The sequence below is a fragment of the Anthonomus grandis genome, chromosome 8, assembly GCF_022605725.1.
Source record: "Anthonomus grandis grandis chromosome 8, icAntGran1.3, whole genome shotgun sequence".
Lineage (NCBI taxonomy): Eukaryota > Metazoa > Arthropoda > Insecta > Coleoptera > Curculionidae > Anthonomus > Anthonomus grandis.
Genome location: NC_065553.1, coordinates 28,408,360 through 28,434,278, shown reverse-complemented (window position 1 = coordinate 28,434,278; position 25,919 = coordinate 28,408,360). Strand labels below are relative to the sequence as shown.

Below are 25,919 nucleotides of genomic sequence, written 5' to 3'. Positions count from 1 at the left end.
TGCGCGTTGCAACGAGTTTGACCGTGACCAAAGAGTTGACAGCGGTGGCATTGGGTGCTGCATGTTTTAGCTTGCTGAGCTTCAACACGTATCACCACGGTGCCCAGGGCACGAAGTTGGAAGATTTCCTTTTCTTCCCTGGGGAGTACAATTAGAACCATTGGGACTGGTTTCCTGTAGGCGTTATACCAACGAGAGACGGAGAATGGGTGAAAAAAGGAAAAAACCTTTGGATTTTAGTTCCTCATCTATTCTAGAGGTTAGCCATTGCTCAGGGACCCCTCGGAGGACGACATAGATTCTTTTCTCTTGAGGAAGAGCAAACGAATGGAATTGTTCCTTGTGATGTTCAAGGAAAGACTGAGTTCTTCTGTAATCCTCAATGGTTTGAGAATGGATTTTGATGCCGTCCCTTTGGTTTACGGCGTGACTGATATTGATCTTAAGTTAATTTAGATGGGCTGTTATCTGATAAAATCTGGATTTGTATCTAATGACAATAGGAGAGAGCCTCTCCCTTTTTGGAACTTGGGGGGCGGGTTGGGGTGGAGGCTGGCTTCTGAAACCGGGTTTTGGGGTGCCTGATGGTTTGGCAGGGACGGGATTGGATGGGGCCGAAAGGGATGGGGCGCTTATCGAATTGGTTTTTTGTTAGGACGGAGCACAGTTTCTTCTCCTCCTTTCGGAGGAGATGACGACGAAGTCGTCGTCATCCTCCTTGGAGGGAGCCTGAGTAGGAGCGGGTTCGGTTTTCATTGGGGAAACGGTCGTGATTTCAGGGGGGACAGGGGTTTCGGTAATAACAGGGGTAGAAATGGGGGCGGATACAGGGGCAATAGTCGATAATTCTACTTCTACTACTTGATCAGAATTTTCGGACTTACGGGATTTGATGACGAGGCGTCGCAGCTCCCTGATTTCTTCAGTAAGACGGGCTAGTGTCTCCTGTAGTCTGGCCTCTCTTTTAGTTGCTTCGGCTTTTTGCTGAGCCTCTCTCTCTTTGGCTTCGGCTTTTAGCCTGGCTTCACGCTCAGCCGCTTGGGCTGCTTGCCGATCTAGGCATTCCTGGAAATGAGCGGTCATCCGCTCTTGGGCTGCAAGGTTGGCCTGCAGTAGGGAAGCTCTGTCATAGTCCATCTCGCGACGGTTATGACAGGATCTTTCCTCTGGGTTGAGCGGAACTTATTAGTAACGGTTTTAACATTGCTTATATACCAACTACTAGTAAAAAATGGTTCCGGAAGGTTCGCTAACCTTCCACGTGTCTCCAGAGATGTCGTGCAGTGTGTCCGCTTGCTCCACCGACATGATCGGAATGACGGAAAACGGCTGATCTATTCGCGGCGTTGTGAATAATGTTACACTGTACCCTCTCTAAGCTCATTTCATCCCAAAATGATGCCAAAAATGATGGATATTGATATCGGCATTGGTTTGCTCCCATACATCTTTTTATTTTATTTTTTTAAATATTTTTTGGATAGCTGGATAAGGTCTATACTTTCTGGTATCTGCAGTGGGTAATTTGCAATTGAATCGGAATATTTTGTTTTGTTTTATATACTGTTTATTCACATACTTAATATTTTTTTGGTAATACTTTATGCTCGACAAACTTTATTTGTCCATTTTTTTCCCGATATTTCCTTTCTGCTTCCTTGTATTTTCCTCATTCTTATCCAATTGCCCTGGTACCTACGCTAAAGTGAGAAGAATGTTAGAAAAAAGTACCTAGGAGAAAAAGGTAAACGAGCAGTAGCAAGAATTAACGCAGACGCGAGACTTGAGATACGGCTTTACGGCTTCTAATTTACTGTGCCAAGGGTTCGACCTACTTTACCCTTATTTGTGCTAAATTATGGGTAAGTCGAGCTTTGTTAATATCTAACTACTTCACATTTACCGCCCAATATAAATACTGAGGACTGAGTCAGGGTATAAAGAAAAATTGAACTAATAACTAGAATCAGCTTCCCTTATCAAATACAGTCCACTTAAAAACCATCTAATCAAGAATAAAGCAGGCATAAAGTTGTCCTCTTGGAACAGGATCTCTCGTAGAAATAACAATCCACGCTTTTCCCCGGAGAACGACGTTGAAGGAGTATAACAGCATAACAGAATTTGGACGTCTGTAAACCTGAAGACCACCTCTAACATACTGCGAATCATAATCAGTCAAAGTGATCCAGTCTGCATGCGAGTTTGGTAACCAGGTAGAAAATTATTCTACCAGTCCCTCTATTAGTTAGTTACCTTGAGTGCTTGCCTGACTCTGGGGTTAGACCGATGCAGCCTTTGAATTTTTTTGAACTTTTTGCGAAAAACCTTGGCTATTTTGCCAGTTATTTGTGAAGCTGAAGCCACACAATATAATAATAATAATAATAATAATAATAATAATAATAATAATAATAATAAGCTTTATTTCCAATAGGTTACATATACCCAATTACAGGAAAATCAATTAAATATATAAATGTACAAGTACGAATGCATGAACTGTATTAGATTCATGCAACTAAACTATAAAAGAATTGATATATAATAAAAAAAGTAATGAGTTTGAGAAAATAACTAAATTAGGATAAGAATCAAGAATTAATTTAAATCAAAAGAGCAGAAAAAAAATGAGTAAATAAATGATTTCAAACTAAAAACTAAATAACTAAGAACTAAATAACCTAAGCTTCCCCCATCGACCATACGCAGGTGACTCAAAATAAGTGCCAGATTGTCATGGTGAATGTCACAAGAATCAGCATTAGTGTTTAAGTTTTGACACATAAAGTGAATAGGACTCTGGTACAGAATGTTGGACCTGGCTCTGTCCAAGTTAAAAGCTAGACACTGTCTAGATCCTAGGCGAGGTATATGAAAGCAAATCCTTTGCAAAAGGGATGGGCGGTCAATTTTATGGTTAAGTAGATTAAACAAGAATTTCACCGAATCCATTTCTCTCCTCTTCGCAAGTGACCGTTCAGTATATCTAGAGAGCAGCAGGTTATGGTCAAAACCCCTTGGAGGATAGACTCCATCATCCTTAAATGCCAAATATTTAAGGAATCGCCGTTGGACTGATTCTAATAGGTGAATGTGCTGGTTGTAAATGGGAGACCAAATGAGGAAGCTGTAATCCAGCCTGGATCTAACAAATGCATAGTAGAGTGTTTTGGCAGTGACAGTATTCGAAAAAAGTTTGCAATTTTTAATAATAAAGCCCAGCATGCGAGTAGCTCTAGAAACAGTATCTTCGATGTGAGGGATAAAAGAAAATTTTTGGTCAAAGGTGACTCCTCAAGTCGGTCAAAGGAAGATCCTTAAAACAGGTAGACCTTGCCAGAGACTCTCCATTAACTGAGTAATTAAAGACAACTGGACTTTTGATTCGAAAGTAGCTAGCCACATTACACTTGGAAATATTAAGGTTAAGCCTGTTCAAAGTGCACCAATGGTATACAGTATTGATGTTCTCTTGCAATTGACCACAATCTGATATAGAGTCAATCCTATGGAAAAGCTTTAGGTCATCAGCATATGCTAACCGAGAGCAATTGAGGGTGGAGATCAAGTCATTAGCGAAAACGTTAAAGAGAAGAGGGCCTTCGACCACTACAAACTGAGAGCGGTCAGCTAAGTTGGAGTTAAGGAGCTTTATCAAGCGGTCGGAGAATCCAAACTGGCGTTCAAGCTTATTTAATAGGATGAATATGCCAGAGCTTACTTAGAATGATGGACCATTGATTCATCGAACGTCAAATCCGACTCTGGTTGGATTTGCTGCATCTCAGCGTATTTGTTTCCATAAAAAGGAACCAGTTGGTTAAAAATCAATGATTCGAGCTTCACCCCGTGGCGGTTTTTGTATTTTGTGAAGGACATCGTGAATGACTTCTAGAATTTTGTATGGCCTATTCCAGGATTTTTGAGGTTTTGGATACAGATTCTTTCGTCTCTTAAGGTTGTAAAGCGAAACCAAGTTACCGTTATTGTACCTCTGGTCTTTGGCATTGACATCATAGGCATTCTTGATCCGTCATAGATGGCCGGTCGATAAGCCAGCAGGAAAAAATTAAAGCTCTTCCAGGCTCTTTGGTGGCTAGAGACTGCTTCGGCCAAATACCGATTAATGGTTCTATTCATGCGTTCCACCATGCTATCTGACGGCGAGTGTAATGCAGTAGTCCTCGTTTTCTTGATGTCAAGCATCTTACAGATATGGAACAAGTTGGATTTAAAATTTCGTCCTTCAGCCAGAATGTAGCTTTAAAGGTACACCACTCGGCAGAATCGTTCTTTTAATAAAGCGTCAGCTATAGTAGAGGCTTTTACGAAACTATTTACAATTAAGTAGGGCGGAAAAATTTAGTTGGTAGTGGTCAAGAGATGAAACCATTGTAAGAAATAATCGAATATACAAAACACGGCTTGATCCAAAAATTAGGTTCATTAGGTGCCCATGTGTATGAGTATTTAAGGGGAGGATCAGTTGGTATCCAGATAATATCCACTACTGGATAGGTCTTTGCTACTGAATAAAATGAAAAATATGCGTGCTTTAGACATTCAATATAAAATTTAAATTAAAAAAAAACGCTGAGATTTAAGCACCATTTATTGCTGCCTAGTAATATCGCTAAATATCCGATATTTGAATCCACAAATGGTATCCAAAAGGATTTATATGAGTGTGTTATTCGTAGTATCAACGGGATATCTATATGGGAATGGGCCGGCAACGTCAATAGCAATTCTTTCCAAGCGACCACGCTATACTGACGCATCAAAGCCTTCTGTTTTATTTAAAATCCATAACTTGCCGCAAACACAACGCAAGTCTCTTCCGTCTGCCTTGCAATTGAGCCATTGAAATCTTGCCCTCACTTTTCCCAGGGTCTTTGTTAGTCTAATATGTCCTTCTGACACCGGCATGCATTTTCTCTAGCAACTACGAAATCCGACATTTAGACACAACTATTTGTCTTGTTTCCTTTTTGCCATCGTCGCCAACTATTACCCGCCGCAAGAGTCCATCTTCCAAAATTAGGGAGTTCCATTGTGCCTAGTATGACTTAACATCTGGATATCGGTATCTTCCTCTTGTTCTTTTAAGATCCCTATTTTGTCAAGTACCAGCAACGATTGTAGTTTTCAACAAATGAGGATTCTCTGCTCGCTGACAATATTTGCAGTCCTCTAAACAGGGTCTTCTTGATAGGGAATTTGCATTTCCATAGATTCAGTTCGCAGCAGGAACTTCCTCCCATAAAGGTACTTATAGAAATGCTCCATCGCTTTGACCACAGCTTGCAACTCTCGCCGGGTGACGCAATAGTTACGCTCTGGCTTAGACATTGTCTTACTAAAATAGCCAATGACTTTTTCTTCTTGGCCCCCGGATCTAAGACAACCCAGCTCCTATGCCCACGTTGCTGACGTCAGTGTCCAGTACACATTTTCCTTCTGACAGTAGCTTAAAAAGGTGCCCTTGTCAGCATCTTTTAGATTATTGAAGGTTTCCAGAAAAACCTGTGATTATTCAATGATTTTGGGATCATAGAAAATCCCTCCACACAGAGTCGGTAATACGTGCCTAACGCCAAGAAGCTACGAACCTTGTCTTTGGAAAGTAGCTAATCTTTAACAGTCTGGTCCTTTGCCTTGTTAACAGCAACTCTACGTCTGGAAACGACGTGACCCAGTTACTGCACAGCCCTTTGAAATAGATGGCATTTCTTTGCACTCAATTTTAGCCCAGAATCTCGTAGCCTCAATAGCACCTTAATTCTTCTAAATTTGTCATCTGGTTCTGAAACGATTTTTCTACCACAATAATCTCATCAAGGTAAACCAAACATATCTTCCAGGACAGTCCCCTTAAAATCATTTCAATCAGCCGTTTAAAAAAATGGCACAGTCCAAATCGCATCACGTTAAATTGCCATAATCCGACAACCACTGTAAAAGCCATTTTTTCCCGATCTGCAGGAGCCCACTCAACTTGCCCAATATCCACTTTTCAGATCTAGCGTGGAAAAGATTCGATCCAGGCAGGTAGTCCAAAGTGTCATCAATGTGAGGAAATTATAGCTGTCCTTTTTAGTCACGGTTTTAAGCTGCTGCTAATCTACTTAGAATCTGGTCGAACCGTCGTTTCTGTACCAATACTAGCAGTACAGACCATGGGCAGCTAGATGGTTCTATGACTACTTCCTTGGCCATACTGTCTCAATGATTTATTGTTATCAGCTTCCTCACTCTTGGCCATTGATCTTACCACTATTCTTTAGCCATTATTCTTTGAGCTCTCTTCCGGATGGGTCGAGCATTTTCTGTATTGATTTAGAAGGGTCCGCCCTTTTTGCCCAGTATCGAAAACATCTTGATATCTATGAACCAAATGCGTCAGCCTCCTTCTCTGATCCGGCTTTAGACAATTATGGCTGACGACAAGCTCTTTTAATTTTTTCGGAATTGCTTCCTGGATAGTTTCACAACCTCAACTTGTCGAGGTATTGCTGAATACTGCGGAGCAGTATCCTAACTCCACGCCCTTCTTTAATAATACAGGATAATGGATAATGATTGATATTCATTACCCTCAAAGGAATACTCTATTTAGCACGTACAAGGGTCTTTCTGACTGCTATCTCTCGACCTACTGCTTTGTCATGCATTGCAGGTTAGAACATAACTTCACGATCTGTAATCTTACTATCAACGCAGCCGTTGACAGTTTGATGTTAATCTTTTTCAAACTTTGCAACATTTGGCCGATATTGCTTACACCAAAAAAAAAAAGTTGTTTGGGTCATGGAGGTAACATTGAACTGGCCTCCTAGTGGTGGTAGCTCCTAATATATTAGGTACACCATTCGAGCCAACGCCAACATTCACTAACTTTCTACGTGTGCCCCGAGATGTCGCGAGTTGTGCCTACCGGTCGCTCTATTTAGATGTTAAGATGGTAAAGCTGTTAAGATTCAGGTTATCAAAAAAATAAAAAACAAACGTTCGTTTTATATAATTTTATTATTGGAAGGTTCAATATGTTAATATCAATACACTGAGAAACAGTTATCTTAAACGTATAGGGAATTGTACCTACTACAGTATTTTATTGATTAAAATTACCTAAAAGTTAAGTAACAGACACTTTTGTTTAAATTTAAAACACAAGAAGATAATGTAAGGATTTGGCAATACACTGACGGATACATTATTCTTAATATAAAAAGTTACAACCTAACTGCGATATTTGTGTCCATGAAAACTACTAAAAAACAGTAGAAGAAAATACGCCAACCTGATAAAAGTCTAAATCGTTTAATTATCACTCCTATTATATGAGAAGAAATATAATTATATGACAAGTAAAAACGTTTTATTATAATAACTTGTATAAATCTACAAAAGAAAACTTATTACACATTATCTTCTAATATGTCCTGCCTTGTTATGCTATAAAGAACTTCGATGAAATGGTTACATATATTTTTAGAAATAATTATCCTAATATCTATTTGATGTTAAATAAATGCAATAATATTCGGGCAAGATGTCTTCAAACTAAAAAAAAAATGCTTAAAAACGCCTTGCCTAAGATAACATTTTGAACGTCCCCTGTAAAGTTTAGCTATTTCTATCGGGGATGGTCATTGATGAACAGTAATAGAGATGATTGTGTGAAGAGCATAATATAATATTTTTTTCGAATAAAAGATTTTGGATTAGGCCCTAAACATAAATAGGTTAATAAAATATTTATACAGTAAGTTTAAACTAAAACTATAGATAAAAAAAGATTTTTTTTTCAGTTAACCCTGTATATGGTGAAACTATAAGATGACTTTCTTGTTGATGTTTAACAAATTAAATTAAAATAGTTGTTTTCTGGCTGTTGTTGCTTTCTTCCTTTTTAGTTTCGGTTGTTGTTTCTGCGTCCCGCTGAAAATTAAAAGACATTTTTAAGGTTTCTCGGTAAACTTTATGGTAACTAATTAAATTTAAGAAAACCATCAAATTGAACTTTTTGAATAAGGTATCTATGTTAGATTGAAAATGGTTTGTCACTTATAACGTTCCTGAAGTATTTGGTTTATTGGCAGACAATTTTTCAAATTGGTAAATATGAGTGTTGAGTCCTGAATAAACTACGAATTAAATCATAAATTTTTGTTTTCTTCCGAGGATTTTTAGGGAAAACTCTTTTTTAGAGACAATTTTTTTTTCAAATGGCTTGGTTTAGGTTAGGTTGGATTGAGTTGGGTTGATAAAACTGTCAAAGGGGAGAAGAGTGTCCTTTGTGCACGGTGGTTTGTGCCCGGACACAGAGCGGATACCAGACCTTTAGATCCTTTTGAGTCGATGGTACCAAGGAACATTTTGGATCGCCTCAACCCCGGATGCGTAATTACTATCTATACTATTGTGCAGAGCCTGTCAGCTCTGTAAAAGAGTAGACTTAGTAATAGCGAAGAACGCAGTTTTAAGGATTTCTAACCATACTAGAGCAGCGCGAGCCAGCTCTGGGCCGTAGTACAGATAGTAAATGTGTAATTGGCATTATGTATTATTTTTATACTCCTAAATATACTCGACCACAGATTCCGATTATTATTTTTCAATTATTGCAAGCCGACAAGACGCGGCATGTGTACTTAAAGACATAATTATAAAAAGTATATAAAAAAAATTTAAACATATTATGTATAAAAAACTTAAATGTTTTTTATAATAGGTACGTCTTTGTGTGTATGTACTTAATAACAATTCTTAAAACATTTTAAAATCTTTATTTACATTTTTACATCATATGTATAATATATAAGTACAGGGTGTCTCGAAAACATACCGATAAACTTTAAAGGTGCCTTTACATTTAACACTTATTGCATGATATTTATGTCAGACACTAGTTCTGAATAATGAAAGAGTGTTGGAAGAAATTAAAGCAAACTTTTTTTTCGTAAACATATTAAGTACGTATATCCTTTAAAATATTTTAAAGTTTATCGGTATACTTTCGTGACATCCTGTGGCCGCATTTTACATTAAATTATATTTATATTAATGTGATTTAGCATTTTGTCTATTTTCAGATATAGCATCCTTTAATGATCAAACATGTTTGCGTTTTCTTACAGTAATTTCATTTTTAGCAGGCCTCCCAGCTTGTATTCTTCTAGATCCAGATGTCAGTCCTGGTCTTTGAGTCCTTCGACTTATTGAAGTAGGTCGCACTTTAATAGTTTTTGGTCGACGAATGTTCTTTATTTTTGAAAATAAAGTCATTACCTCTGCAGGTGTTTTAATCCTCTCCAATGACTTGTTCAAACGTATTATCATATTTGTTGCTTCAGGGGTATTTTCGCTTTTCATTATTTGAACAATATTCAGGAGATTATCACTCAACGTTTGCATAGCAATTTCACGTTTCATATCGATACTCTGAGATTCAATCACTGAAGATGTTTGTAAAGCAATAGCACTTGATGGAAGGTCCTCTATTTCATGATGTAAACTGTTACCTTGAGTGAAACATCTGATGATAGTTTTGGAATATTATAGTAACTTAAAACATGAAAACCTTCTTCCACAGCGCAAATGTGTTTACAAAATTTTCCGCCTACGCCTAACGGACAATCACACATCCCAAAACATTCATGAACGCTGACAGTATACAATAATTTATCATCGCAGCTTGAAGAAATTAAATATTGACTATTTGATATGTTTTTGACCAGCAGATCTTTCGCTTTCTGCTTTAATTTGGAGTAAACCAAATCATTTTTATTTTTCCTATAATTTGCAAAAGATAAAAGCCGTTTCCTGTGATAAGTTTCAAAAACTTTACAAACAAAATCGAGTAATGAGCAAGCGTTAAATGCTTTGCATCTTTGTAATACTAAATCCGTGAAGATCCTTATAGACGCCTCACAATAATTATTAGTGTTATTACTCCTTGTGATTTTATCCGTTCTAAAAGCATATGCCCATTCATGTTTCCTTTTATATAAATCATCTATGTGCTTTTTAAGATTTTCGTATTTTGTCATAAAGTCATTGTTTATGAAACTGTGATACTCATACTCAAATTCTTCGATGCAATTTAAGTAAATAATTTTTTGAAAACATTTCATATTTTCTTTTCTATCATTTTTGTCAATTTTATGATTGCTATCCCAAAGCCAACGCCAGAACGCTTGGAAAAAATTAAAAGTGCAAAGTAGCAGTATGGAATTGGGAAATACAGCGCGAAGAGCATTTCTCTCCTCAGACGAATCATCAGTCATAATTATGGCAGGAAAACCTTTTTTTTCAAAGCCTGCATTACCCAAATTTTTCTGCAGTAACGAAAAGATCATGGTATAATTTGCTTCGCTTTGTTCTGTGTGTATTATGCACGCTAAAGGTATGGACCCAATTTTATGTGCAGCGAAGACAAAGGTCACGCAGGAATTCATTTGATCGCAAGAACCGCTACTATCAATAAAAACCATTTCACTTGTAAATTCTCTCTCATCAGCTCTGGCCATTATAGGTGTCAGTACCACAATTATCAATGGTTCTTCATTTATATAGACTGTTATTCCCAAATCTTCATAGGCTTTTAATTTTTTTTTATAATTGTCAATATACTTTGGTTATCTCGTCCACCAAAATTTGTTTTCCTAAAATGAAACATATTGAAAAAAAGCAATTGATTATATTATAAATTTTCTTTCACTTTCTACTTTTTAAATCTCACTTTTTACATGTCCATTATTTACAAACAATTTGAAAAAAGTTGGAGTGGTTTTTAGGGAATGAATTTGTCAAGAGTAGTTTTTTAAAAATAATTTTGGGTAGTAGTGCTATGACTATTAAAAACCCATTTTTTTTTAAATTTTTATCTCTACAAAAATAAAAACGTTATAGCCTGTGATGTTAATAATTGTGGGACAACCAGTATACATAATATAAAAAGCAACTTACCGCTATTCTTCATGCAAGTTATAAATTTGCCGTTCATTACGGATTGACTTGAGGGTTTGAAATAACCTTCACAAATTTTTCCTCATTTTCAGTTTCCTGAAGTGTTAATTATTTATGGTACGATTTTGCACAAGATGGTGTCATGCCTTCGTTGAAATATGTCCAGAATATTTGTTTTATTTCATTTTCTAGGCGCAAATAACTAAATGCCTCAGCAACTTGTATCTGATGAGTGTGTTTATATTTGATCTGAAATAATAATTAACTCATCTTATTCATCAATAAATTGTTTTCGGAAGCACGGTTTCGGAATTTTTAATCACCTAAAATGCCAGCCCATACATTAACCTTTTGAGGGTATTGTGTACGTGTTGGTATGCTTATGTGCTTATTTTCTCTCAAATAACCCACTGTAATGGACGGATTATGTTTACCACAAATAGAGAAAGAGGACTCATCTGAGAACAAAATGTTACTAATAAACATTTCATCCCGATTTGCCCTTTCCAATACTTCATAGCAAAATTCCATCCGTCTCTCATGGTCCTGTGGGAAAATTTCTTGGGTTTTTTGCAACTTATAGCACTTATTTTTTTTTTAAATTCTTCTAACCCTTAAAGGCTGAATACAAGTTTCTTTGGCAATGGTTGTACTATTGCAAGGAAAGTTCATTTCAGCAACAGCAAAAACATTAACCTCTCGAAGCTTCCTTTCTTCGCCTAGCGGTCTAACAACAGGTGGTTGCTCTATTTCCTATAGGCGAGGTTTGAATGATTATATCTGTAGATAGTAATTACGCACCCCGCGTGGCGTATTGTATTTGCCTCAGCGTTACAGAACCAGGAGTCAATACTGCCACGCGATTGGTCAGGGCGTAAGCGAGTAGTGACAAACCACGTGATGATTTTGAAATTTTTGACAGTTGACTTACTTGTAAATAGTAATTAATTAGACAATAAAATCAAATAAACTGAGAACCTAATAATAACCTAATATATAAATAATAAGCTAAGTGAAGATGGTTTTCACTCTGGACTTTTTATTATGCTTTTAATAAGCTTAGTGGACATTAACAGCGCATTTTGTTAAAATATCCCATAGTTTCTACACATTAATGAACACATATGAGTGCTTATTTTAAGGCGGAATTGATGAAAAATCGAATTTGAAATGGTATAGTGGCTTGGCGTGGTTTAATGCTTCTGGTAACGAAGGTAAGTAACATTATTTTACCTATATGTACATATTTATGCTTATAACGCATGACTGAAAGCAAACTAAGCTAGTGAATAGAAGCAAATGTGTACCATGATAAGATCCCCTTTCGTCGACTCACTTAATTTGCTTTCAGTAATGCGTTATAAGCATAAATACTGGGTAGTTTTGTACTCTTGCTCTGCGTCTTTTAAATAAATAGACTGTAGTCGAACAACTATTAGCTCATCTTCAACTGAGCTAATAGTCATTCCACTAACTTCATACTACGGCATAATTATTTAAAAACTTTTCTTTTTGTTTCAGGCATGGAAATATTGTAATGAAGAAAGCACAAAAACCAAATTTAGATGTACTTCATTGAAAATTGGTGTCCCAATAATTGGAGTAACAGGCCTTGGGAATGTAGGGCTGAGAGTAGGAAAACATGGATTTCACAATAAGTCCTTTCTAACTTTCATGTAATTTTATAATGTACATATTTTGATTTTAGTCAAACTCTATTGTTAAGCAAAATTGATAAGTTATTATTTAGCAAATAAAAACACATTTTTTTAATTAAATATTTGTTTTTAGAATATATTATTATTTTAGTAGTACCTAATAGCTGGTCATCTTATAGTAAAATATCCTCATAAAGCACTATAAGTATAAAAAATTACGTTATTCTTTTGCATCGAAAAAATTTTGGTTGTGTATATTCATTTTTTCCAACACTGTAGTGTAACTTAAGAAGTGTATATACAAATTTAATAAAATGTAAATTAGGTTTAAATAAAATAGAAAAATTATTAAATAAATCTTTATTAAAATAACCACAGAACACAAACTCACAGGAACAACCAATGGCAATGACCAAAATCTTTGAAATCCTTCTCCAATACATGAATATGCCCTAATGGGTTTTCAAAAGATAATTATAAAAATAAAAAATACAAAACAGTGTTTTAAAAACATGAAAACAAAATGAAAATATAGAAATGGTATGGTTCTGGTTTTGTTTACAGCTTCGTGGACGTGTCGCACCTCCAATGATACGTTAAGCGGGCGATTCGGTGGAAACGAATGTGTACGTGACCAATCGGGTGGCAGTATTAACTACTGGTTCTGTAACGCTGAGGCAAATACAATACGCCCCCGGATGATCATACCAGAGATGTTCTCTAAGTTGTTTCTCCATTTTTGAAAACTCATAAGGTTAAGTCCTCTTGCCTATATCGCAGAAAGGTTTTGGTCCCACAAATTGAGAGCCGGAACCATTCCTTGCCAAAATATTGGCTTTTTCGGTACCCTGCATGCCTGTGTGCCCAGGTATCCAAAATATTGTAACTTTATTTTTCATTCCTAGCTCATCAATAGTGTCTTTACCATTTTAGAGTGGATAATGTGAGCTTAATGCTGCTATGGCCGCTTGACTGTCGTTGAAGATTGCGATGTCCTGCTTGAGATAGTGTCTGTCCCGGATTAATTGCGCGCATCTTTCTATAGCATTTATTTCTGCTTGAAAGATGGTGGTGTGTTTACCCTGCGACTCGTAGTATTTGGTACCAGGCCCGAATACTTCAGCTCCTATTCCTTTTACCGTTTTAGTGCCATTCGTGGGTGACTGGGTGATTTTTTCCGTCATTTTTGCTATCAATTTTTGTAGCGAAATTCATCGCGAAGTGATATTCCCTAGTTATATCATCCTTGGGAAGATCGAACAGGAGAATAGATCTTGTTTGAGATATCCAGACTTTCGGTCGATACGGTTCTCTCCCTGGCTAATGTAAATATGGTTCTTTAGAAGCCCCTCTACCACCAAATAAAAATGTTATAGGTCAACTATAACCTCCAGTGCTGTTGTGAAACATGTTTTCATAGCTTCTGCGATGTATACGCATGAGAGTGTTTGCACTTTGTTAAGTATACTGCGCAACTTTCTCGAGTGATGCCACACCACTCGTAATTGATGATGGGTTTTATCATCATGGTGTATTTACATCCATCGCAATATTTTGGGAGAACATCCCAGTTTTTCCTCGCTAGGTTTCTACAGATCATAATGACTTTAGTGACTTTATTTACTGTAATTTCTAGATGTTTATTCCAATTACACTGTCACTCCCGGATATTTTACTTCATTGGATGTATGTACAAGTTGCCCATCCAGTTAGATATTTCTGGTCGGTTGCATTTTCCTTTTATAAGTTAATGGAATAATGGTAGTTTTTGCCGAAATGATGCTTAGCCCTACTGATGTACACCATTTTTCCGTAATGCTTATGCTTCTTTGTATGAGGTCGTACAATGTGTCCTCGTACTTGCCTTTGATTATAAGAAACGACCTGCAGGTCGTTCGATGGTTCATCAATATTTGGAGTAGTTTATCCACTACCAGACTCTATAGTAAGGGTGAGGTTATCCCTCCCTGGGGCGTGCCCCGAGTAGTTCCGATGCTTGTGGTCTGTTCACCCACATTTGTCGCATGATATACATTAGGGGGTGGAGCGATATTTTTTATTTTAAAAAATTGACATGCCTGATACGTAGAAAGTTGTGTATTGCAAAAATAAGTAATTAGCCAAAAACTTAATTTTTTGGCTGAAGTCATTCCACCGCCCCACCCCTTTCATTCTAATTTCTGGAATATTGTCCTTAGGGCGATGGAAAAACTAATGTAATAATTTTTGTTCATAACAAAAAAAAATTGTAATATCATAATACATCTTTTCCCCAGTCAGCCTTTCGGTAAAAAAAATAATTTTTATGGCCATTAATCGGTTACTTATACTTATCCGAAGCTTAGTTGTCCTTTGTTACGAGCACAACGCCAATCGATTGTCGGTCGATATCGGTAAAACTCGTATTATACCCCGACTGTGGTTAATGGTTATTGCGATCCCGATCCCGAGTTAGTTTTATCATGCTAGTAGGCGATGTACCCACGCTCATTTGTTTTCCGTTTTTTGACTCGTGATAAAAAAATAAAATGTCTACAACAAGAAGTGCAATTGAATGTCCATTTTTTGGTGCACCAAAAGACTTGGTTTGTTCGGTTTTACCTACTTTTTCCGATGTAAGTATTTTTTATGGATTCGACATAACTTGGAAGAAAGTCAAGTTAATCGCAATCTTCTTGTATCTGAAGCTTCAGAAGTTGTCGCTCAAAAAATAGAAGAGATTTGGAAATCTGCGTCTGTACCAACAGTAAGTCATCAGAGAATTGTGGCGCTAATTAAAGAGTACCAGAAAAAAAGAAACGATCTCCCGAAGCCATACCGACAAAGAAAAGACGTTCCTTCGTATAAGTCCAAAATTGAAAATTTTGTAAAGGATAGCCAACGATTATTTGACGTTGCCGCATGCAAATGTGTTGACTTTCAAAAGTGTTCATGTTTAAAACCAAATAAGGTAAAAGTATGGGTAATTAATGTTTGTTTGTATTTGTGATTCTTCAAATGTCAATATTTGTAGGTTCCTCTAAATGAAGGCCCATTCCTGCAAGATCAGAGGTCGGATAGAAAAATGATGATTGGGTCTGTTGATTTTAAGGCTGTTCGACATCAACAAAAAAGAGAAAATAGGAGTCAAAAAGACAACATAGCGGAAAAGCCGAAACCGAGCACATCTTTTGACAGCAGTGATATTTTGCTGCTTGAAGGTCAACCTGATTTCGAAAGTGAGCAAGGTAAATATGATAACGATGAAGACAATCTTTCTCCCGAACTGCCACTATTTTCTGATAATCCTGATAATCCAAGTACGTCAAACAGCAATCGTAATACTAGCAGGCTTTGCGTGTTGGCAAATACGTTAGACAGATACGCGGTGTCAGACAGAGCAGATGCAGCGATAGCTTTAGCCGTGCTTCAAGATTATAGAAATATTAGTAGCGAAGACTCCCAGAACATCATTAATCGTCATAAAGTCAGACGTGCAAGAAAAAAAAAAGACAAGAGCTACAAAAATCTTCAAAGATAGGTCTGTTGCGAGGTTTGTACTTCGATGGACGTAAGGACAAAACATTAATATTTACGGACAATAGAAAAAGCACAGTAGTCAAGGAACATATAACTTTATTACAAGAACCAGGTGTAAACTATATCGGTCATCTTTCCCCTGTTTCTGGAACTGCCTTAAGCATTTTGAATTCTTTGACTGAATTCCTAGATAACTCCTCAATTTCGCTCGACAGTTTAGAAGCGGTTGGTTGCGACGAAACAAACATTAATGTAGGATCCAAGGGAGGAATTATTTCATTACTCGAAAGAAACATTAAGCGACCCCTGCAATGGTTTATTTGCCATTTGCATGCGAATGAGCTTCCTCTGCGACATATACTGCAACACCTTGACGGTGAAACAACTGGACCTCGAGCATTTCGTGGGCCTATAGGAAAGCTGTTAAACGATTGCGAAAAACTACCAAGCGTAGAATTTTCTATAATAGCGTGTGAATTACCTGATATTGATACTAACTTAGAGTTAAGTACAGATCAAAAATACCTTTATGAAATGTGTTTAGCTATTAGAAATGGTTACTGCTCCGAATCTCTCTTAAAACGTGACCCAGGCCGACTAGTCCAATCCCGATGGTTGACTACTGCAAACAGACTATTACGTTTATATGTAAGCACCGCAAATCCAACTCAAAACTTAATTACATTAGTAACATTCATAATTAAAGTGTATGGCCCTATGTGGTTTTTTGTTAAAACGAAGCCTTCATTCATTCATGGCGCAAAACATATTTTCAAAACCATTCGATTATGCAATTATTTGTCAGATGACTTAAAAAAATCATTCACAAAGTGATTAATAGGAATGGTTTTTTTGGACACCCGGAAAATATAATATTGTCTATGTTGTGAGATGATCGGAGATATATAAGGCAGCTAGCTTATTGCAGAATTTTGAAGGCCAGTGCTAAAACACATCATAGTCAATTAAGACAACGAAATTTTGTCGTTCCAGATTTTAATTTTCAAGGTTCAGGGTACTATGAGCTAGTAGACTGCCAACATGTAAGTTGGACCGAACCACCAATAACGTTTTCATTAACGGAAGTTGAGCTACAAGAAATAGTAAACGATCCAGAACATTCCGCAATATCATATGAAGACCACAGGGAAAAAACGTGCAAAGTCACTATTAATTGAATTTGAGAAAATAAAATTTTAAATTTGAAAACGCTATAAATTTTTTAATAATTTTTTTAAAATTTTGATTTTGGAAACAATTATTAAACCGTATACTATCTTTTTAAATTATGTAATGAAATTAAAAAATATCAATTAGTTTTTTAAATTTTATTACAAAACCAACCAAAGTACAAAAAAAACAGGAAAAAAACGTGCAAAGTCACTTTGTTTTAAATGTTACCGTATTTACTATATTGGTGTTTAGCGCTTTTTTTTGTTGTTTTAACGGGCTTTTCTCTTCTGGTTATTTTAGGGATTTTCTTTGCGGGTAGTACAGGAAGATTGTCGTAAAAGGAAAACGTGCTCTCGTCACAAAATTTTTTCAGTTGCTGTAGATCTTTGTATTTTTCTCTTGAAATAGGAATTTTACCTAAAAAAATATTTTATTAACAAAAACACTATTATTTAAAGGAATTACAAAACAAACTTACCATTATAAGCTCGTGGTGGATAGTGAAACTCCTTTTCAGATAAAGGCGGGCCTCGTATGAGTTTGGAGACTGGTTTAGTTACGATAGAAGTAGTCCAAGATCTATTATAGGTTTCACGATGAAGAATCATTCTTGGATGATTCACAGTGACTTCCAACTCTCTTATTGGTCGACTCAAAAACGGACACTTCTTTACATACAAAGGAGACAAAAATGCACTCCAGTCTCTTATAAGGCTGTCGTTAACTTCTTCTATTTTATAAGGTGTTGGTTTAACTCTAGCTTCCTTGAAAACCCGAACCCAGTCTGAAGGTAGTTCGGTCTTGGAATTTCTATTAATTATACCCATATTTTTGTCATACTCCATAAATGAGTGGCCCCTAATCGGAAATACAACTTTGATAGTTTGAAACCTCTTTTTTTGGTGGACCAGGTAGTGCAAATAGCGAAACACTGTAAAGTTCTTATTTTGTCCTCCACAAGAGTCGCAAAAAATTATTAAAATCTTAACGCTACTAGGAAGATGATGAGTAACATAATCTTCTAAAAAAGAACATACCTCATTAGAACCCTTCTTAGCTACTTCTTCTGAATAGGTATAAAATACTGAATCAGCATCCGAAAGTCTATGGATGTTAAAAGAATAAAAAGATAATTGACGCTTATAATAGACGTCATTAGTCGTTATGTTCGGGACTGGTAAGTTTTTTTGGTAGTCCATGGCCACCGCTTCTATCTCTATTGATTTCCTACTTTGAAGTCGAGCTTGTCTCTTCCTAGCATAAAAGGTTTCTATTTTTTTCTTATGAAGTTCTTTCTCTAATGTAAGCTTTCTTATTTTGCAATTTAGGAACTCTTTTATTTCCAAAGTGATGTTTTGGGTAAGCCTTAAATTTAGCGACTTTAATCTAGCATTGAATTCATCGCACTTGGAACAGGTGTCAGAGCGGGGATATCCAAAACTGATATTAAAATCAGTCGAAAAAATAGTTCTGTAAGTTTCGTAAGACACAGATTTATCTGGATGTTTTAATTTATACATTGAGTGCATTTTGCGAATGTTCAAATCTTCAGGTAAGTAAATTTTCTTTGACTTTTTATTGCTATAATGACTAGACTTACCCTTAAACGAACGAATATGAGAAATAACACAGTTTTTTATATCTTCTTTAAGTGCACAATGTTTATAGAATTGTTTCCCCCTGTTGTCCTTAGGAGCAACTCCTTTGACTAGAAGTGAAGTGTGAATAGTCTGAACTCTTCTTCGTGTAATTCCATGAAGTGAACAAAATGCTTTAAGGCAAACTGGAATGTCGACTGTTCCTTCATTACGTAGCACTCTTACCTTATAAAAATAACTAGCCTGCCGGAAGTGACTTTCTTCTTCTGGGCGACGATTTCTTCGTTCGGAAAACAGGACTTAGAAGAATAAGGCCACACAGATAGGCACTTTGTTCGTCACAAGAACCTAACTCATTAAAATGTTTAATAATTAGCCCGTTCATTAGGTAAAACTTTTTCAAAGCACTGAAATCGCTTACAATGACAGTCTGGCCCTACTTTATGACTCTGTAAGCGTATTTTTTTTGAAACATCAGACATACGACTAGTTATTTTACGTTTTTTAGATAGTCCACATATTTTTTTATCTAATTCGTCACCACTAATGTCACTCGCCATGTTCACTCAGTTAAAATAATCGGCAGACTGACCTACGAGCTTAAAAAAACAATATAATTTTCTTAACCCAACACGTTTTTTCCTGACTTAACACGTTTTTATCTAGTATCGCGATGACATTGCACGTTCTTTCCCTGCATAGTTATTTAAAAACTGCAAATATCCAGTGACACAGTGCGTTTCTTGCCGGTATTAATTGCTTAGATGAAAATATTCTTTGAAAGGAAACACATAAACGTATTATCTTAATTTTTATAAAATACTGACTTTGCACGTTTTTTCCCTGTACTCTTCATATATTAAAGATTACCCTTGCCACAGACAAGCTGTGGAAAGAGCCGTAAAACTGGTGACTGAGGTATCTACTACGGTTTGTGATTATGAAAGAAGAGATGGAGCAATAAAAAGTAAATTAGAGTCACGGTCCATTATGCCAAAATTTGAGACTAAAAAAGATTTTCCTTCAAAGTAGTGTTGCACAATTATTAGTATATTTTTGAAATAAATTTTTGATTTACAAAACCATAATATGTGTATTTTTATTCTGGGTTATTTATAGGGAATTTGGTCGGTGAGCTGTTGGGATATGAAAAAAAACATAAAACATCAAAAAACCTCTTATTCCCAAGCATATTCTTCCCAAAACCAGGTATCATGATACTTTAAAAAAAAAAAAAACGACAAAAATTCAGGCCTTGTGGCGGTGGAGGGGATGTCAGTAAAAAATAAATAAAAAGAGAAAAAAACCTCTTCATCCTTACCCAAGTCAGGCATTTTGATTTTCAAAAAAAATTTTTAAGTCCTATACTATCGCTCCACCCTAATTATACATGTTTAAATGGCAAAATTTTATATAATTTATCTATGAAATAATTTCAAAAATACGTAAAATCCCATGTTTTACACTATTTTTTATTTTTCTTTCGAAAATAACCATTTTTATAAAGCAAATAATTTCACAAAATATAATATCAAAAAATTGACGGCGAATTAAAATCCAAACATTTTAAACACTCCCAGAACTCATACACTTCTCACTCTCTTTATGATTTGTCTAAGGCGCGATTCACACCGAACAGGCGTATGGTGGTGGCGTGGGACTGGCGTGGTAGGCGCATGTGCCACTTGCATGTTCCCTTATGGGGCAATATAGATAGAAATGGCGTGGCACAGGCGTGATAGGTGACGCTACCGCCACGTCACTTCGACGCCACGAGTGGCCTACACTAGTGGTAAATGCCATATACCAAACAGCGGTTTATATTGCTTCTTTTCGTCTATTTGGTAAAATGCGGGATGATTATTTATTTAATACCGAGTTCTGTCAAGACGTGCAACAATATGCAGTTCTATACGACTATAGAAGGTCGGATTACTGCAATAGAAGTGCACAAGATCAAGCATGGGAAAAATGTCAAATAAATTCAGTGAAAATGGTAAGCATGTACGTCTTTATTAACAAAAGATGTTTAAACTCGTGTTTAGATTACAAATTATACAGGTGGGCCAATGAAAATTTTAGAAAAATTTACCGTTTAGTTCCCGACCTTTAAAAAAAAAACACCAAGACCTGTTAATTTTTTTTAAGGCAAAGACATTTTATGAATATTTTCAATTCTGTCCTTTATCTAACGACAAGGGATGTATCCAGTATCTTTTTTGCCTTTGAATGTTAGCTAAATTTACAAGGTTCAACATATCTTGATCATCTTCGTCATCCAAAAGCATTTTAACTTTACTACACAGTCATGTACGTAATAAATAAATAACAATAATCACATTGAATCCCTTTCTATGTGAATTGGGCGTACCACGTTCGCTCCATTCCAACTTCACGCCAGTCCCACGCCACCACCATACTCCTGTTCTGTGTGAATCGCGCCTTACAGAGACACTATAAAACCAGTTTAATTATTTTTTACAGTTATTGCCACACTTGTTCTGTGCGAGAGAGGCAAGACTACTTCTTTGGAAGAAAAAATACTATTTTACATCTGAGTTGTAATTATTGAAAAGAAAATATTGTAAATTTATTAATATTAATTAAATCTAAAAATTATTTCTGCTACTCGTGTACACTTTTTAAATCTGTTTTAGTATCCATATGCTTCAGTGCGAGATGAAGTTAGAATTCATAGCAGCAACAGAGAAACTGTTTCCTTCCTTAATGGAAGAAACTGCTAAAGAACAAAGGGAAAAAACAGAGTTTAGAAAATTGTATTAACTCTTTGGTCCAGATTCAAATGAGATTAAATTTCTAAGCTATATCCAATGACCTCTACTAAAGCACAGAAAAATTTGCGATATGTATTTCAAAACAATATATATATATTTAATATATATTTAATTCGCTAAAAAAATTGCCTTGAAATCAAAGTGCCTTTGAGGTAGAAGACACGTTCTTATAACAAATGGTTAGGAAAAGGAGACTCTTCCTTTAACTAAAAATAGAAATTGCCCTAATTTCCAAAATCTTCAACCCAAAACCGAATATTTTCACTCAAATCGTCCAACATTTCTAAATAGTCATTCCAAGAAATTTTATTTCAATAATTTCAACATCCAAACATTTTTATATCTTTAGTGGGTATTTGAAATCTCATAAAATGCTTCTAAATACTAAAAAATTAAAAAAATATATGGAACATGAATAAAATAAAACATAAATAACATCTTATACTCACGTAACCAGCTTCAACTTTAAAAAAACTGTCGCATATAATCGCCCAATTAAATAAATAATAAGAACAAAATCAAACCAAGCTAAAAAGAAACTAAAACATGGATGACACGATACGATTACCTTTCTTACCTTTGGCGGTCGCTCCGCCTTTTGCCGGTTTGTTTTTGCACTTCTTCATGATCTCCCTCTTCTGTTCGCACGACGGATCGCTTCCCGGCTTCAGTTTGTCGCTCCTGGTCATTTGTCCTTGCGCGTTACATTCGGCCCATGTGCCCTTTTCGTATCTGCAAGCTGTAAAAAACAAACCACTAATTGAAAAAGTAGTTAAAACTATCACGGAAAAACTGAAAATACTTTATTCATCCCGTCCGTTTCCATTGGTTTTTTCCTCAATCAAATCCACCCTCGAAATTAACCCCAATTTTGGCGATTAACTCATTATACCCCGAACTAATCGAACTCCAATCAGCGAACTAAAACCGGATAAATCGAAGGGCGAGGACGGGAGGAGGGGAGTGGGAAGGGTATGCCAGTGGCGTAACGACGAGATCCAGTATGCAAAACGTTAAAAAAAAGGTCCTCCCTCTTACTTAAATTTTATATTAAAATTTAAATTTATATTAAATTTTGTTCTAGCATCAATTTCAAACGGTTGGAAGCTATCAGAAGCATGCGCATTTTCCTGATGGCGTTCAAGCACACAAATCGCTAGTTTAAAACTACTATAATATATTTTATAGTCGATCGTTCTATCGAATGTAAATTTTGATTTAGAAACTGGCTGGAAACTGTCAAAAGAGTTTGCGGATTTTGCTCGGATTTTCAGTTTTTGAGGTTACCAAAAATTTGGGCTGAGTTTGCTATTAGGCAATCCAAAACAGCTGACTGAACAATAACAAAAATGGCGGCCTGTAGGCAGGCGCACTTTGGTATCCCGTAAGGGGTACATATAAAACGATATCAATTTTGAATTTCGTACCTAAATTAAAGGGTTGTTAAGGGCTAGGCATCTGGCAACCCTATAAGGGTTCTGTCAAAAGTGTCAAGAGTGGCGTCCCTTCAACGTCAAAGGTCATTAATCAAGGGTGTATTTAGTTGTGTTCTCTTCGTTTTATTGTGTTCTGTTAGTTTTTTTTCGAATTATAGCATTTTTGCGAAAAAGTGAATATTTGGTGCAGTTAGAAAGCAGTGATCCACATATTGCCTTGCGATATAAGGATAAAATAAGGGTGGTAGCCTGTGTTGACCCTTTTGCCCTAACTAATGGAGAAACAACAAACTTTTTTCAACTTTCGATGATCGAAAGGTTTTCCAAAAGTAACGGCGTTCGATATTATTTCTTATCTTGTGCTCACCCACAGCTTTTATACAAATGACCAGATGGAAGCCTACAAAAGTTTTATCCGCTAGTATTGACCATAGATGCTGCCATTTTACTTTATGGAAGTCTCTTGTGGTATCCACAAATCACATAAACATAAGGGTATTAGATTTATGGTTTTCTCGATTAGCTATCTGACATTAAAAGATTTGTTCTCTTGTGCCACTTCTACGAACAAATTCCGCTTGTTCTAGTGATATTTGATGCAATAGACTTCAGTTTCCTAAATCTTTCTGCAGATCAGGTGTATAACATCTACTCTAACCTCTACTGTTTTCAGCTTTCTGCTTCTTCTACCTCTGACTTTAGAATATTGGGTTCGCTTTCTGCAGTGAACTGTGATTTTATATCCTGCGAATCGCCTGCACTACAATTTTTAAAATCTAATCTCTTGATGGCCCTACCTACTAAAACCGTCTCTCTTTTGTTTTTTGCGGCAGCAGATCCAAAATCACCGGTCTGGCATGCGTCTTCACTACGGCCGGTTACTTAGTTAGTGTTCTCTCTGATGTAATCTCTCTAAAGTAGTTATGTATTAAAAACCAATTTATGTTTAAGAATACCACTGTTGGTATAAGATTTTCCATAGGTATTCTCTTTTCCAATTCAGTTTCCATAGTCCATCTCCATTACTCTCAGCGGTTGCATACAAAGACTGTGTGTTAGGTAGTATCTTCAGCACCGCAGTAAATGCAATTCTTTCATCATCATCATCGCTTCAATCATCGGATTTGCAAATTTTGAAAATGTATGAGCGGAAAGAGCGGTAACCTAAAAGCAGTTGGGTCAGGAAGTACTCTGTGGTCCGATGTTGACAATTTACCCATCGAGAGAGCTCTGGTATAAGCCGTTTTGTCCAAACCAACGCAATCCCTTTCACATCATTTATAATATGCTGATTCTCTTCCATTATTTGATTATGCCATTATTGAATGCTTTCCAGATTGTCTTGCATCTCTAAAATGTTAATTTCAATCAAGTTTTTTAGTTTCAATTTATGATCGAATCCATATTCTGCTCTTGGTCTTGCTTTTACCTTTGGAAAGATACGATATGTAGGCGGTCATGGTATATCTAGTACCTAACCCATATTTATCTACATTTTGGATGTTATCGTTTTCTTTTATCTCCTACTTTAGAAATAAAATTACCCATAATTATTAGAAAAGTATACGTTTCAGCTGCATTGTCTCATGCGTCTTCGGTTGGCATGTAAACTTAAAGTATGTTTATTTTGTTTGGAGATGCAAATAAGGTTATTTTGATCAATCTATCGTTTATTGATAGTGTTAGCGCAACGTTAACCTAATATTCTAAATGTCCATATCGTGCAAGTCATCCACATATGGTACCTTACGCACCACGCAAGGAAAGACTGAAATGTTTAAACTAACAAGAAGATCACAAAAAAGACAGTATTAAGAAGTGTGAAGGAACGTCCCTAGAGAAACCCATGAGTGCAAATAGCATTGGTAAGTGCCCATTTTTATTGTCATGTGTAGCGTACAATTTGGAACCATTTTATTTATACACTACACTTTAGATCTTCAAACCATTGTGCACTAACACATAGATATACTGTAAACATTTTTTAGTTACCATAATAGTAACTCCATTTCTTCCTGTGTTAATTGCTCCCGATACGCATATAAGATGATGTGCCTTTTCAACTGGAAATTACCATTTTGCACATCGTCGATCGAAATGAGGAAAAATTCTACAAAGTTCTTTTATTGTTCGATTGACTGGTCGTTTAGTGCCAGCTTGCATCGTATCAGTTCCTTGCTTAGTGATCATAGGATTTTGGTATCGAGCTGCTCATGATAAATTCTTACTGCCTGGTTTAGCTCAAATAGCGTTCGCTGCAGGTTGTCCTCTTTGTCTGCTATGAGAGCCGCATCGTCTACATAGCACACTATTTTGAATTCGGTTCACTCCATTCTGTAACCTTGTCCTACATTTTCCCAGGATCCATTACCAGGTTGAAGAGTATCGGACTTAGGACTTATCTCCTTGTCTCATACCTATCGATATCTGCATTTCCTCTGTGGTTGAGGTGCCTGACTGTATTCTTGTATTGTTGTTGGTATTGAGTTGGTTTATTGCCAGGATTGTGTCAATATTGGCTCCTCGTTCCCGCATGATTTTTAGCACATCCTTTAATTGCACTCTATGAAATTATCATCGAATTAGGTTAACAGAGCAAAGGAACGCAGGATTGTTAAATTCTATAGACTTTTCAATAGTTTGTTACAGTAAGATTATAGTGTCTATCTAATGATCTAGATATGCAATTTTTCACGCGTAATCCGTAACTCGAAGGTCATTTCAGGTTTTCCAGGATGGTATAAACGCAAACAGAGTCTCGAA

The 25,919-nt window shown here is 36.2% G+C and overlaps 2 protein-coding genes across 3 annotated transcripts in view; one reads left to right on the top strand and one right to left on the bottom strand.

Moving 5' to 3' along the window:
- Positions 1 to 7,013: 7,013 nt before the first annotated feature.
- Positions 7,014 to 25,919, bottom strand: part of LOC126739433 (uncharacterized) — a 279,994-nt gene continuing 261,088 nt past the window's right edge. Inside the window, exons 5-6 of one of the 2 annotated variants that reach the window (XM_050445121.1) lie at positions 22,298 to 22,459; positions 7,014 to 7,947 (exon numbers count right to left, since the gene is read on the bottom strand). In XM_050445121.1, coding sequence (XP_050301078.1) covers positions 7,919 to 7,947; positions 22,298 to 22,459 — 191 coding nt within the window. In that variant the 3' untranslated portion in view covers positions 7,014 to 7,918. Of the gene's footprint in view, positions 7,948 to 22,288; positions 22,460 to 25,919 lie in introns of both variants that reach the window. The other variant, XM_050445120.1, reaches the window with a different exon arrangement.
- On the top strand, positions 15,190 to 16,155 carry LOC126739426 (uncharacterized). Its single transcript, XM_050445107.1, has 2 exons — positions 15,190 to 15,585; positions 15,649 to 16,155. Exons 1-2 carry the CDS (start codon positions 15,190 to 15,192, stop codon positions 16,153 to 16,155), a joined length of 903 nt encoding a protein of 300 aa, XP_050301064.1.